Source organism: Jaculus jaculus, chromosome 1 (assembly GCF_020740685.1).
Source record: "Jaculus jaculus isolate mJacJac1 chromosome 1, mJacJac1.mat.Y.cur, whole genome shotgun sequence".
NCBI lineage: Eukaryota > Metazoa > Chordata > Mammalia > Rodentia > Dipodidae > Jaculus > Jaculus jaculus.
In genome coordinates this window covers 223,204,880-223,219,097 of record NC_059102.1, presented here as the reverse complement: position 1 = coordinate 223,219,097, position 14,218 = coordinate 223,204,880, and the positions used below count along the sequence as shown (strand labels likewise).

Below are 14,218 nucleotides of genomic sequence, written 5' to 3'. Positions count from 1 at the left end.
GGTTTGATTCCCCAGTACCCACGTAATGCCAGATGCACAAAGCAGGGCATGTAGCTAGAGTTTGTTTACAGTAGCTAGAGGCTCTGGCATGCCCATTCTCTTTCTCTTTCTCCCTCACTGTCTTTCAAATAAATAACTAAATAAATAAAACTTTTTTTTCTTTAAAGCAAGGGGCTGGACAGATATCTTAGTGGTTAAGGAACTTGCCTTCAAAGCCTAAGAACCCAGGTTTGATACTCTAGTACCCATGTAATGCCAGATGCAGAAAGTGGCTCATGTAGCTGGAGTTCATTTGCAATGGCTAGATGTCCTGTTGTGCCATTTTGTCTTTCTCTCTTGTCTCTGTCTGCTTGCAAATAAATAAAGTACTAAAAGCAACAATAACAAAAACCTGATCAGGACTTTCTGGTTGAATTTTCTCTCCAATTTCACTATTAGTAGCTGTGAAAGAGCTCACAGTTCATTGGTCTTTGTGACACCACTCAGCTTTCCTAGCGTCATGGAAGCTGTGAGCTGACACTTGCCCATTGCCAGCTGGACCCTAGTAAGCAAAAGTATGCCCTTCAAATGGCCAGGGTGGTCAAGTGCTTCAAGAGCTTTTCAATTGCTCCATGCAGACAGGTGTAGCAGGATCTATTGAGAGAACTGAGAGGGAAACTAGTGCCATAGCTGTGCAAATCACATGACAGTGTCACAATCATGAGGACAGCACAGAAAAGGGAAGGGGGGCTGGGGAGTGGTTCCATGTGAATGGATAGCCTAACATCCCCAAGGTTCTATCCCCAGTGCTGAAAAATATATACATAAAACAAAGACAGGAAAGAGGAGAGACCTGAGCTACAGACACTGGCAGGGGAACATAGCTGATGAAAACATCAGCTGCAACAGAATGCCTGTGGATAGGCATCACCTCAAGCTGTCTTGGGCACAGCCACTGCCCCACAAATTTGATTTTCTCATACAGACTGAAAGAACATGAAGCAAACTCAATAATGAGCTATGAGGAACTGGGGACAAAGGAACTTAGAAGGGAGTTCCATGTGATTCTTATTGTCCTTCAGGATCAGGGAGAACTGGATCCAGGATGTCAACCATACCAAAACCTGAGGATGGGGACTGGAGAGATGGCTTAGCAGTTAAGGCACTTGCCTGCAAAGCCCAAGGACCCAGGTTCATTTTCCCAGAACTCACATAAGCCAGATGCACAAGGGGTCACAAGCATCTGGAGTTCGTTTGCAGTGGCTGGAGGTCCTGGAATGCCCTTTCTCTCCCTCTCTCTCTACCTGTCTCTTTCTCTCTCTGTCAAACAAACAAGCAAAAAAAATCAAAAAAACAAAAGAACCCACAAGGACGCTCAAGTCCCTTTAGATAAGAGAGTACAGACTGGGAACAGGATCCTCCATACCAATCATGTCCTATAAATCATCTGTAGAGAAGTAAAAAGCCAATGTAACTGTTAGGGTTCAGACTTTACTATTTGTTTATTTATTTAGTGTGTGTGTTAGGGTCTTGTTCTAGCCCAGGCTGACTTGGAATTCATTATGTAGTCTCAGGCTGGCCTTGAACTCATAGTGATCCTCCTAATTCTGCCTCCTGAGTGCTGGCTGGGATTAAAACTGTTTGCCACCACACCTGGGCTTTTAATTTATTTGTGTGTGTGTGTGGGGGGAGAGACAGATAGATAGAATGGGCACACCAGGGTCCCTAGCCACTGCAAGTGAACTCCAGATGCATGTACCACCTTAAGCATCTGGCTTTATGTGGGTACTGGGGAATTGAACCTGGGTCCTTAGGCTTTGTAGGTAAGCACCTTAACTGCTGAGCCTTCTATCCTTCTACCCAGCCCCAGGGTTCAGATAAGTTTTTTTTTTTTTTTTTTTTTGAGTTCGAGTGTCATTGTAGCCCAGGCGGACCTGGAATTCACCCTGTATTCTCAGGTGGCCTTGAACTCATGGTGATCTTCCTACCTCTGCCTCCTGAATGCTAGGATTAAAGGCTTATACCACCATGCCCAGCCCAGGATTCAGATTTTAAATGTCCCCCAAGGCTCAAGTGTTGACAGCTTAGTGCCCAGTTGATGGTACAAACAACATGCCATTTGTGTGTGTAAGACATCATATCTACAGAATTTGGTATCTGAGGAAGGGCCTTGAACCCAATTTCCTGCTGACACTAAGGGATCAGTAAAATTGATTTGGGGCTTAGCAAGAAAGGAGTCCCATGAATATCAACTAAAAACACTGAGAGAAGAGTGGGCAAAATCTTCCCTCTTCACAGGAAGTCAACATAATGCATAAAATCAGTAAGAAAGAGCAGGCATGGTGGGGCGCACCTTTAATTCCAGCACTCAGGATTGCTGTGAGTTTGAGGTTACTCTGAGAATTCCAGGTCAGCATGGGCTAGAGGGAGACCCTACCTAAAAAAACACAGAGAGGACAAACTGCCCTCTAATTTGATTGGAGGCCTGATCCATGGAAGGGAATACATCCCTGATACTGAAAACCTACAACAGGAGTAGTCATGAACCCTAGGGGTGTAACGTCTGCTGATGTCTGGCTAAATGTATATACTATGCTCATCAAACTGCCCAGCAAGCACTTTTCTTAATGTTCATACCCATATATTAATGCTACTCTCACTTCTGGTTAGAGAAGCTTCTCTTTTCAGATGGCAGTGACCTTGGGAAGACTCAGAAGGTACCATGGTGCTGAGAAGACATGACAGAGAGTGATCAGCACTGCAATATCTCTATCACACCTTCTAAGGCTCAGGATCCATTGTGGAAGAGGTGGCAGAAAGAATGTAAGAGCTAAAGGAAGGGTAGGACACCTTACAACATGATCCTCCAGACACACAATGTCCTGGATATCCATGGCCTCACATTGCCTGACACTAGCTATAAAGACCATCATAATAGGAGGAAAAGATGATGACATCAAAATAAAAGAGAGACTGATTGAGAGGAGGAGGGGATATGATGGAGAGTGGAGTTTCAAAGGGGAGATTGGGGGGGAGGGAGGGAATTACCATGGGATATTGCTTACAATCATGGAAGTTGTCAATAAAAAATAAATTAATTGGGCTGGAGAGATGGCTTAGTGGTCAAGTGCTTACCTGTGAAGCCTAAGGACCCCAGTTCAAGGCTTGATTCCTCACGACTCATGCTAGCCAAGGGGGCATACATGTCTGGAGTTTGTCTGCAGTGGCTGGAGGCCCTAGCACGCCCATTCTCTTTCTTTCTCTCTCCATCCTTCTACCTCTTTCGCTGTTGCTCTCAATTAAATAAGTAAAAATGAACAAAAGAAAAACCCAAAGAGGACCTGGGCGTGGTGGTGCACACTGTTAATCCCAGCACTTGGGAGGCAGAGGCAGAGGTAGGAAGGTTGCTGTGAGTTCAAGGCCACCCTGAGACTACACAGTGAATTTCAGGTCAGCCTGAGCTAGAGTGAGACCCTACCTTGAAAAACCAAAACCAAACCAAAACAAAACAACAACAAAAAAAAATTGGACTAAAACAACTTGAAACGGTTGGTTATTTTGGCTCACAGTTTGAGGGTATGGCCCATCATAACTGCAGGAGCTTAAGGCAGCTGGTCACATTCAGCATAGTCAGGAAGTCCAATGTTTTATCTCAGAAATGAGAAAGTTAACTAATATGCTTTCTTCTTAGTCTCAAGGTCAATTCCATCTGAGGGAGTTCAAGTTCAAGAGTAATAAAAATCAACAGTACTATCTCCTGGATCTGTTCTCACCCAGGACTTACTATATCACACCAAGAGTTTTGTCATAGATTTCATTTCCAAGATCTTTACCAACCTTTTCTTCCTAACAGCCAGTTGCTGTTTCATGGTTACAAAGCACTCTTCTGCACCTGAGACTACTCACTGTGCAAACACATTTTCAGATGAAATCTCCTCTACTGTCAGCTATGCTTGCTGAGGTGGTGTGGTGGTTTGATTCAGGTGTCCCCTATATACTTAGGTGTTCTGAATGCTAGGTTCCCAGCTGATGGAGATTTGGGAATTAATGCCTTCTGGGGTAGTGTATTGTTGGGGGTGGGCTTATGGTTATTATAGCCAGTGTCCCTTTGCCAGTGTTTGGCACACACTCCTTGTTCCTATTGTCCACCCTCTGCTCATGCCACGGTTTTCCATTGCCATCATGGAGCTTCCCCTCAATTCTGTAAGCCAAAATAAACCCCTTTTCTCCCCCAAAGCTGCTCTTGGTCAGGTGATTTCTGCCAGCAATGTGAACCTGACTGCAACAGGTGGCATCTCTAGTTCACACTGCTTCTCCTCAAACATTAGCTCTCCAAGTCACAGCTCATTTCTGACTTTGCTCCTCACCCTGTCCTTTATTGTACACACCACTGACTTTGTCTAGGATTTCTATTTGCCACCACAATGGAAATGACTATCACATTAGACTTCTAGGCCATGCCTGGTATCCATACAGCACAGGGATGTGTTCCAGTCCTCACAGGGTCCGTTCCTTAGTAAAGTCATGCCTGGACCCCCCAAGCCTAGGTGACTTCTTACCAAGAGGCTATCCTTTCTGCTTCTACCTATCTACATAAGGCTTCCTCTCTTTAGCATGCATCCAGATCTTACTCTTTCCTAGCTTTGCATCCTGGAGGTGGGCCACCTGTCTGTATAGCAAAGACAGCAGCCCAGGAGGACTCAGTCAGCTGGTTTGGAAGTCAGTAATGTGCTGTGACAGGACCAACTGAAGAGAAAGCAAACATAAAATGCCAGTTTCAAGAGGCTGTGAAAGAGGATCACTTTAACCCAGCTTAGGCAATAAGGTAAGTGCATCATTTCTATTTGTTGCATGTGTATGTGTGTGGTACATGCACCTGTGGATTTGTGTGTGGGTATACACACACACACAGATATGCATGCATGTGTGTATACATATAAAGGTTGACATTGGGTGTGTTCTCTCTCTCTCTTTTTAGTCCCCCCCCCCTTTGGTTTTTCAAGTTAGGGTCTCACTCTAGTGCAGGCTGACCAGGAATTCACTATGTCTCAGGGTTTCCCTTGAACTCAAGGCAATCCTTCTATTTCTGCCTCCTGAGTGCTGGGATTAAAGGTATGAACCACCATGCCCGGCTCTCTCTCTCTTTTTTGTTTGAGGGTCTCACTCTGGCCCAGGCTGGCCTGGAATTCAGGGTGGCCTTGAACTCATGGCAATCCTCCTACTTCTGCTTCCCGAGTGCTGGTATTAAGAGGTGTGTGCCACCATGCCCGTGTCTCTCTCTTTTTAATGCACGCAGACTCTTTCACTTGGACCCAGAGCTTGATGATTTGAGTAGTCTACCTAGCTAGCTTGCTCTGGGAATTTGTTGTCTCTGCCTCCTGATTTTGGGATTAAAGGTGGCTGCTATACCCACCTGGAATATACATGGTTGTTGAGGATCTGAACTGATGTTTGCATCATCTCCCCAGCTCAAGATCCCATCTATGTTTTCTTTTGGGGGCAGGGTCTCATTCTAGCCAAGAATGATCTGGAACTCATTATGTACTCTGGACTGGCCCCAAACTAATGATGATTCTATCTTAGCATTCCAAGTGCAGGCATTAAAGGTGTGAGTCACCTCACCTGGCTTCCCATCTCTTATATAAAATAAAGATGCTGGCATAGTTTGGGGGATTTTGAACTTTGGTTATATGCCTATCTATTCAATATTTGAAATAATCTAGGTAAATTTTGTAGTTATATAAAAATATAATCACAAACTGGGTGTAGTGATGCATGTCTTTAATTCCAGCACTTGAGAGGCAGAGGTAGGTGAGTTCAAGCCACCAGGTCAGCTTCTAGGCTAGAGTGAAACCCAACCTCAAAAAAAAAAAAAAAAACCTAAAAAACTCTACCCTGGGGCTAAAGCTGTACTGCAGCAGTACAGCATTGGTATCGAATTTTATCCCCATCATCCCACATTCACACACGAAGCTTCTCTTGTGTAGGACCAAAATTTTCTGCTACTGTTACATGGAATGGATGTTGTCACATCCCATGCTTGCAGAGGTCACAAGCACATGGTATTAGTGTTCTCTCTCCTACACCCAGCAAAGAAACACTGGTTTTGTTCTTCCTAGAACCACAAATAAAAACAAGGTAAAAGTACCTACCAGTAAGTAGGGTCCTCCTGAAGAAGAGCTCGCTCTCTGGGTAACAGGCTACCCTGAATGACACGGGTGGCCAGCTGATCTATGATGTCCACCACCTTGTGATCTGCCCGCTGGGGGACTGCTGCAACACAGAATGACTTTTCTGAGAAACGTTGGACTATGAGGATGCTGAGGAAATCAGGACAGTGAGGCAGGGTGAGCACAGAACCCAAGTAGCCACCAAGACCGACACCTCACTTGTGAAACCTGGTGTTGAAAAGCGGAAAGCTGTGTATTATTCTAGAAACCATTACATAAAATGTCCCTCCTTTTTCCCCTTCTTTTACTTTTGTTTTTTCAAAGTAGGGTCTCACTCTGGTTTTGATCCAGGCTGATCTGGAATTTACTATGTAGTCTCAAGGTGGCCTCCAACTTTTGGTGATCCTCCTACCTCTGCCTCCTGAGTGCTGGGATTAAAGGTGTGTGCCACCATGCCCGGCTTCTCTCTCCCCCTAAATAAATAATTTTTGGACTGAGAAAATTGCTCAGTGGTTAAAGGTTGCTTGGTTGGAAGGCCTGCTAGCCTGAGTTCAGTTCCCCAACATCCATGTAAAGCTAGATGCCTAAAACAGCACATGCATCTGTAGCTTGTTTGCAGTAACAAGTTCTGGTATGCCCATTCTCTCACTTTCCCCCTCCCTGCTCACAAATATATATTTTTATATATATGTGTGTATACACACACACACACACACACACACACACACACACACACACACACACACACATCTTTAAAATGCCCTTTCACGGAGGCTGGAGAGATTGCTTAGTGGTTAAGCACTTGCCTGTGAAGCCAAGGACTCTGGTTTGAGGCTCAATTCCCCATGACCCATGTAAGCCAGCTGCACAAGGTGGTACATGCATCTGGAGTTTGCAGTGGCTGGAGCCCCTGGTGTGCCCATTCTCTATCTATCTGCCTCTTTCTCTCTCTATCACTCTCAAATAAATAAAAATGAACAAAAAAAAAATTTTAAAGTCCTTTCAAGGCCTGGAGAGATAGATGGCTTAGCGGTTACGGAGCTTGCCTGCAAAGCCCAAGAACCCATGTTCTGTTCTCTAGACCCCACATTAGCCAGATGCATAATGGTTAGGCAAATGCCAAGTTGCACATGCCCACTAGGTGGCATAAATGTTTGGAGGTCGACTGCAATGGCTGAGGCCCTGGTGGGGCCAATTCTCTCTCTCTCTAAAAAAAATAAATAAATAAATAAGTCCTTCCACAAGACACACCAGCATAGTCAGGAAGAATGGAGGTAACCAGTGACAAAGCACTTAAGAGTCTAGAGAAGGAAACAGCATGCATCAACTTGCTATTACTGCTTAAGGACCATTCAGTAACTAGATGGCTCACAGAAATTAAGCAGAAATAGAAAGATGGGCGATAAGCTAGGTGTGGTGGCACACACCTTTAATCCCAGCACTAGGGAGGCAGAGGTAGGAGAATCGCCATGACTTTGAGGCTACCCTGAGACTATATAGTGAATTCCAGATCAGCCTGGATGAAGTGAGACCCTACCTCCAAACCCTACCCCCCAGCAAAAGATGGAAGATGTATCTACAGCAGCAATGCATACCTTTAGTCCTAGCACTTGGCAGACTGAGCTAAGAGGAGTCCCATGAGTTCCAAGACTATAGGATAAGTTCCTAGTCAGCCTGGGCTGAAGTAAGGCTCTGTCTCAAAAGACAACAAAAAATTTATTTATTTTTATTTTAGAGAGAGAGAAAATTGGCATGCCAGGGTCCCAGCCATTGCAATCAAACTTCAGACACATGTGCCACCTAGTGGGCATGTGTGACCTTGCTCTTGTCTCACCTTTGTGCATCTGGCTTAAGTGGGATGTGGAGAGTTGAACATGGGTCCTTAGGTTTCACACGCAAGCATGTTAACTGCTAAACAATCTCTCTCCAGCCCTTTATTTATTTATTTATTTATTTATTTTTTTGAGGTCGGGGTCTCACTCTATCCTAGGCTGACTTAGATTTCATTATACAGTCTCAGGGTGGCCTTGAACTCATGGCAATCTTCCTACCTCTGCCTCCTAAGTGCTTGGATTAAAGGTGTGTGCCACCATGCCCAGCTAATTTTTTTTACAGAGAGGGAGGGGCAGAGAGAGAGAGAGAGAGAGAGAGAGAGAGAGAGAGGGAGGGAGGGAGAGGGAGAGGGAGGGAGGGAGGAAGGGAGAGAAAGAATGGGTGTGCCATGGCATCCAGCCACTGCAAACAGATGCATGTACCCCCTTGTGTGTCTGGCTTACTGGGTACTGGGGAATCAAACCTGAGTCCTTAGGCTTTGTAGGCAAATGCCTTAACTGCTAAGCCATCTCTCTAACCCCCCCCCTTTTTTTTTTTGGTTTTTCGAGGTAGGGTCTCACTCTGGCTCAGGCTGACCTGGAATTCACTATGTAGTCTCAGGGTGGCCTCGAACTCACGGCGATCCTACTACCTCTGCCTCCCGAGTGCTGGGATTAAAGGCGTGCGCCACCACGCCCGGCACTCTAACCCCTTTTTAAAAAAGATTTTATTTTCATTTATTTATTTATTAGAAATGGAGAGAGAGGGCTGGAGAGATGGCTTAGCGGTTAAGCGCTTGCCTATGAAGCCTAATGACCCCGGTTCGAGGCTCGGTTCCCCAGGTCCCACGTTAGCCAGATGCACAAGGGGGCGCACGCGTCTGGAGTTCGTTTGCAGTGACTGGAAGCCCTGGCGCGCCCATTCTCTCTCTCTCTCCCTCTATCTGTCTTTCTGTGTCTGTCGCTCTCAAATAAATAAATAAAAAATGAACAAAAAATATTTAAAAAAAAAAAAAAAAAAAAAAAAAAAAGAAATGGAGAGAGAGAAGTGACTGAGTGAGAATAGGCATGCCAGGGCCTCTAGCCACTGTAAACAAACTCCAAATGCATGTGCCCCCATGTGCATCTCGCTTACATGGGACCTGGAGAATTGAACCTGGGTCCTTGGACTTCACAGGCAAGCATCATAACCACTAAGCCATCTCTGCAGCCTCTAACCCTTAAAAAAAAAAAAAATTTTTATTTGAGAAAGAGGCAGATAGAGAATGGGTACACCAGGGTCTCTAGCTACTGCAAACAAACTCCAGACAAATGAGCCATCTTGTGAATCTGGCTTACATGGGTCATGGGCAATTTGACCTGGGTCCTTTGTAGGCAAGCACCTTAACCACTAATCCATCTCTCTAGCTCCCTTGATTGATATTTTATTTTATTTTATTTTATTTATTAGAGACAGAGAGGGAGAAAGAATGGAAACACTAGGGCCTCGAGCCACTGCAAACATACTCCAGATGCATGTGCCACTATGTGCATATGGCTTACATGGGACCTGGAGAATTGAACGTGGGTTCTTAGGTTTCAAAGGAATGTGCCTTAACTGCTAAGCCAACTCTCCAGCCCCCCTTGATTTTTTTTGAAATGTTAATGTTAGGAGCTCACAGATATTACTTGCTGAATATAGAAAGAAGGTTTTTCTTTCTTTCTTTTTTTTTTTTTTTTTTTTGAGGTAGGGTCTCACTCTGGCCCAGGCTGACCTGGAATTCAGTATGTAGTCTCAGGGTGGCCTCAAACTCATGGTGATCCTCCTACCTCTGCCTCCTAAGTGCTGGGATTAAAGGCATGCACCACTACACCTGGCAAAGAAGAACGTTTTTCATGCGTGAGTTCCTTTGATGGTAGCAACGATGCACATGAACATGCTTGAAGTCAGACCACCAGTGTCTACTGACTGCTAGCTTTGGCAGTACAGGAGGGCCTATCTGTTCAGTCATTCGATTCAAACCACCCTTGAAGCCAGGGGCAGAAGGACCTGCTGTCACCCTACCACTCAGGATGCTGAAGCTGGAGGATGACTGTGAGTTCTAGACCAGCCTGCAGTACAGAAATTCTGTCACAACCACCAAACCAATGAACCAACTAAAAAAAAATCATGAAACCTGAGTTTGATCTCCAGCACCATATAAAGTGGACATGGTAGAACACATCTGTCATTCCAGCACTCAGGAGGTGGAGGCAGAAGGAACAGCAGTTCAAGGCCAGTCTGAGATATGTAAGAACCTGTCTCCAAAAAAAGGGGGGAGGGAGTGAGGCCGGAGGGATGGCCTAGCAGTTAAGGCGTATGCTTGAAAAGGTAAAGGACCTAGGTTCAATTCCCCAGGACCCACGTTAGCCACATGTCCAAGGGGGCACACAGTCTGGAGTTCATTTGCAGTGGCTGGAGGCCCTGGCGTCCAGCCACTGGCGCACCCATTCTCTCTCTCTCCCTCTTTCTCCATCAAACAAATAAATAAATAAGGCAGCCTGGGCATGGTGGTGCATGCCTTTAATCCCAGAATTTGGGAGGCAGAGGTAGGAGGATCTCCATGAGTTTGAAGCCACCCTGAGACTACATAGTGATATCCAGGTCAGCCTGAGCTAGAGTGAGACTCTACCTTGAAAAACAAAACAAAACAAAACGAGAGAGAGAGGGAGGGAGGGAGGGAGGGAAGGAGGGAAGGAGGGAAGGAGGGAAGGAGGGAGGGGAGAGTGTCTAGAAAGGGCTGGAGAGATGCATTAGTGGTTAAGGTGCTTGCCTGCAAAACCTAATGACCTGGATTTGATTCCCCAGTACCCACATAAAGCCAAATGCACAAAATAGCACATGTCTAGGGTTCATTTACAGTGGCTAAAGGCCTTGGTGCACCCATTCTCTCTCTGCTTACAAATAAATAAATATTTTAGGGGTCTGGAGAGATGGCTTAGCGGTAAGGTGCTTGCCTGCAAAGCCAAAGGACCTTGGTTCAATTCCCCAGGACCCATGTAAGCCAGATGCACAGGGTGGTGCATGCAACTGGAGTTTGTTTGCAGTGGCTAGAGTCTGGTGTGCCAATTTTCTCTCTCTCAGATAAATAAAAGAAAAGAACAAGAATTTTTTTTTTTTTTTTTACAATTTGTCTTTTTTTTTTTTGTATTATCAATGCTTTATAAAGGTTTCCTATAAAGGTTATCTACTACAAAGTGAGAAAAATCCATGCTTACAATCCTTAAGAGCTCAGTCCATCAGTGTCTACAAACTCATGCATCCTGGCATTCTTTACTCAGGGACACATTCAACTGCTATGAGTCCTTTTAAAAATTGAGTCTTTCTTTCTTTCCTATTTCCACCTTATTACATCTAAGCTCTCCTCTACTTTCTTACAGTCAAAAAGAAAAAATATTTTTAAAAATAGGACTGAGAGATGACTCAGCAGTTAAGGGGCCCAGGTTTGATTTTCCAGTACCCATGTAAAGCTAGAAGCACTAGGAGGCACATGGGTCTGAAGTTCGTCTGCGGTGGTGAGAGGCCCTGACATGCCCAGTGTCTCTTTCTCTGCCTCTTTCCCACTCTATCAAAATAAATAAAAGTATTAAAAAAAATAGTTACTGACCAGGCATGGTGGCACCCGCCTTTAATCCCAGCACTTGGAAGGCAGAGTTAGGAGGATCACCATAAGTTTGAGGCCACCCTGAGACTATATAGTGAATTCCAAGTCAGCCTGGCAAACAAACAAACAATAACAACAAAAAAAAAAAAAAGGTGTAAAGAGGCCCCACTACCTCCTGAAGTGACCTGATGGGCCCCTGCCCAGCTCTTAGTGCTCCAACCTTGGCCTCCTCAGCTTCCTAGGCTGTGGCTATGCCAGGGTTCATCCTTACCCACTAAAGTCAGAACAAGAGCAAGAGGGGTTTCACATTTCCTCCCTCAGGAGCCTGGGGCTTTGGAGATGGGGTTTTCTCTTCTTTCTGGTAATAACTAGGGGTGGGGAATGCCAGATTAGGGATCTTCACTTTGAACCTCAGATGAAAGGTGAAGGTCAATTATGTGATAAACACATATGCCTTCTGTTAGAATCTTCAAGGGGGTCTTGGACCCAAAAATACTTAAGGCTTTGTGTGGGAGTCAGAAGACTGTACATACATTGACAAAATGAGTACTGGCGACTGTGAGTCTTTCATGTTTCCAGTTACTAAAGAACTGAGAAGCTGGGGTATTGTTGAGCACACACAGGCCCTTGGTTCCATAACCACACTGCAAAAAATAAATAAGTCTACAAAAAAAGAAATCTCAAAGAGCGGGGCATGGGGCACATGCCTTTAATTCCTGCACTCAGGAGGCAGAGGTAGGAAGATTCCTTGTGAGTTCAAGGCCACCTGGAGACTACATAGTGAATTCCAGGTCAGCCTGGGCTAGGATGAGACCCTACCTCGAAAAACAAAAACAAAACACAACAACAACAACAAAAACTCAAAGAGAACAGGAGACATTAATTACCAAATATAAAGGAAAACCAGCACCAGAAATTTTCACTGCATTCCTTACCGTGGCTCAGAGTACTGGCAGCCCAGGCCTGACCTTGGGGCTTAATAACAGGTGCAGTTTTCTCCTCATCTTGGAGCTGCTCTTGGGGTGGCTCTGGCACAGCTCTCTTGACCTGCAGGGGATAGCCACTGGCCACCAGCCAGGCCTTCAGGTGGTCTATATATTCTCTCCCGAAAAGAGTGGAGTCCTCGAAGTTTGGGAAGGATGCAGGAGAGGGGGCAATGTCCTGGAGACCCACAGCCTCTAAGATTCTCTCCTGTCGGAAGGAAGAGGCCAAGGAGAAGGTCTGGCCCAAAAGGGCCAGAGATTTCCGGCAGAGGGAATTGGTAGTCTCCAGAGCCACGGCCAAATCCAGGGGTGTGGTGAGGGTCTTCATTTTGACACTCAGCTCATAGGCATTGCAGGCCATGAGTAGGGGTGTGACACTCTTCAGAAGCCGGTCCTGGAGCCGCATGATATATTTGTCAAAGGGCTTGATGATCTCAAAAAAGCAATTTTTGGTCTTCACAGCACCTTTATCTAAAAGCATGTTTAAAAACTCATTATCAACTCTAGGTGTTTTCAAAGCAGAGTGCTTTAAAAATTTGATAGTAAAAAAGCAAAAATCTCTGTGCTCTGGTTTTAAGGAGCACTTGAACGAAGCAAGCATTTTAGCACAGGTTTCTGTTTCAAGCTCAAAGAGAGTCTGGAAGAGCTGGGAAAACTTCACATCATCTTTGATGGTGTGGAAGCCCGCCCATTTGATGATTTCAATGCCAAATCTGGAAAACACATCCGATTTATCCATGATGTCAAAGCTCACTTTCCTTCCAGGGAACTGCATGCCCCTTAAGTCGAGCCCCCAAGGGATCTTTAGAGCAGGGAACTGTATGTCTTCTAGCCCTGGGTTTGTCCCCAGAATCACATCAGGAGTTGGGGTGATTTTCTGAATTTGGTTGGTGCCCTGAGTTTTGGAAGCAATACGATTTATAACAGGTACTTTCTTTGTGGTCACATTTTTCAGTGTGACAAGTTTCCCGACACCTCCCTTTGCTGTGAGCAGACCCTGAGTGTCCCCCTTTCCTAAGAGGCCGCCTTCCTGGTCAATAATGTTTAGGGCTCGGTTTCTGGCCTGGACCTGACCCCCACCCCGGGGCACAGTGTCAGCCTCCAAGGGACAGTCCACATCATACTCCCTAGTCTCCTTCTCTACACATTCTGTCTCCATCCGCCTGGAGGAGGCCAAGTCCCCCAGCACAGAGGGACCAAAACCATACTCTTGGGACCATGAATGCTCTTGAGAAACAGGGTGGCCAAAATCTTGCTCCCAAGAGCCCCGGAGTGCAAGTTTCCAGTCTTGAGGATGGAAATGTCCCAGTTTCCGATGGCCAAAGCCCTGGTCCCGGGAGTCAGTGTGAGTGGATTCCAGATCCCGGCCACATTCTTTACGAAAGAAGTTGTCTTCACTGATGGAAGGATTGCTGGACCTGAAGGATGGCCCTGGAAACATGTCACTTCTCAGGCCCTCTCTCCCAGGGTCTCGAGTGTGTACTCCAGATCCACTGACTGAGTACCTGCCATCACTATGAATGTCCTCGTATGCATCTACTCGGGCTCTGGGGACAGTCCTTAAGAGATCTGAAATAGATGGTGCAGACAGACAGAAGGCACATTAGACCAGGAGATGCAAGCAAACAAACCATGGTCACCAGCCATTAGAA

The 14,218-nt window shown here is 45.6% G+C and overlaps 1 protein-coding gene across 5 annotated transcripts in view; it reads right to left on the bottom strand.

Moving 5' to 3' along the window:
• Window positions 1–14,218, bottom strand: part of Sugp2 (SURP and G-patch domain containing 2) — an 88,663-nt gene that overhangs the window by 65,245 nt on the left and 9,200 nt on the right. For 4 of the 5 annotated variants that reach the window (XM_045147804.1, XM_045147790.1, XM_045147798.1 and 1 more), the window contains exons 3-4: window positions 12,519–14,135; window positions 6,132–6,252 (exon numbers count right to left, since the gene is read on the bottom strand). In XM_045147804.1, the coding sequence (XP_045003739.1) occupies window positions 6,132–6,252; window positions 12,519–14,135 (1,738 nt within the window). The remainder of the gene's footprint in view (window positions 1–6,131; window positions 6,253–12,518; window positions 14,136–14,218) is intronic. The other variant, XM_045147813.1, reaches the window with a different exon arrangement.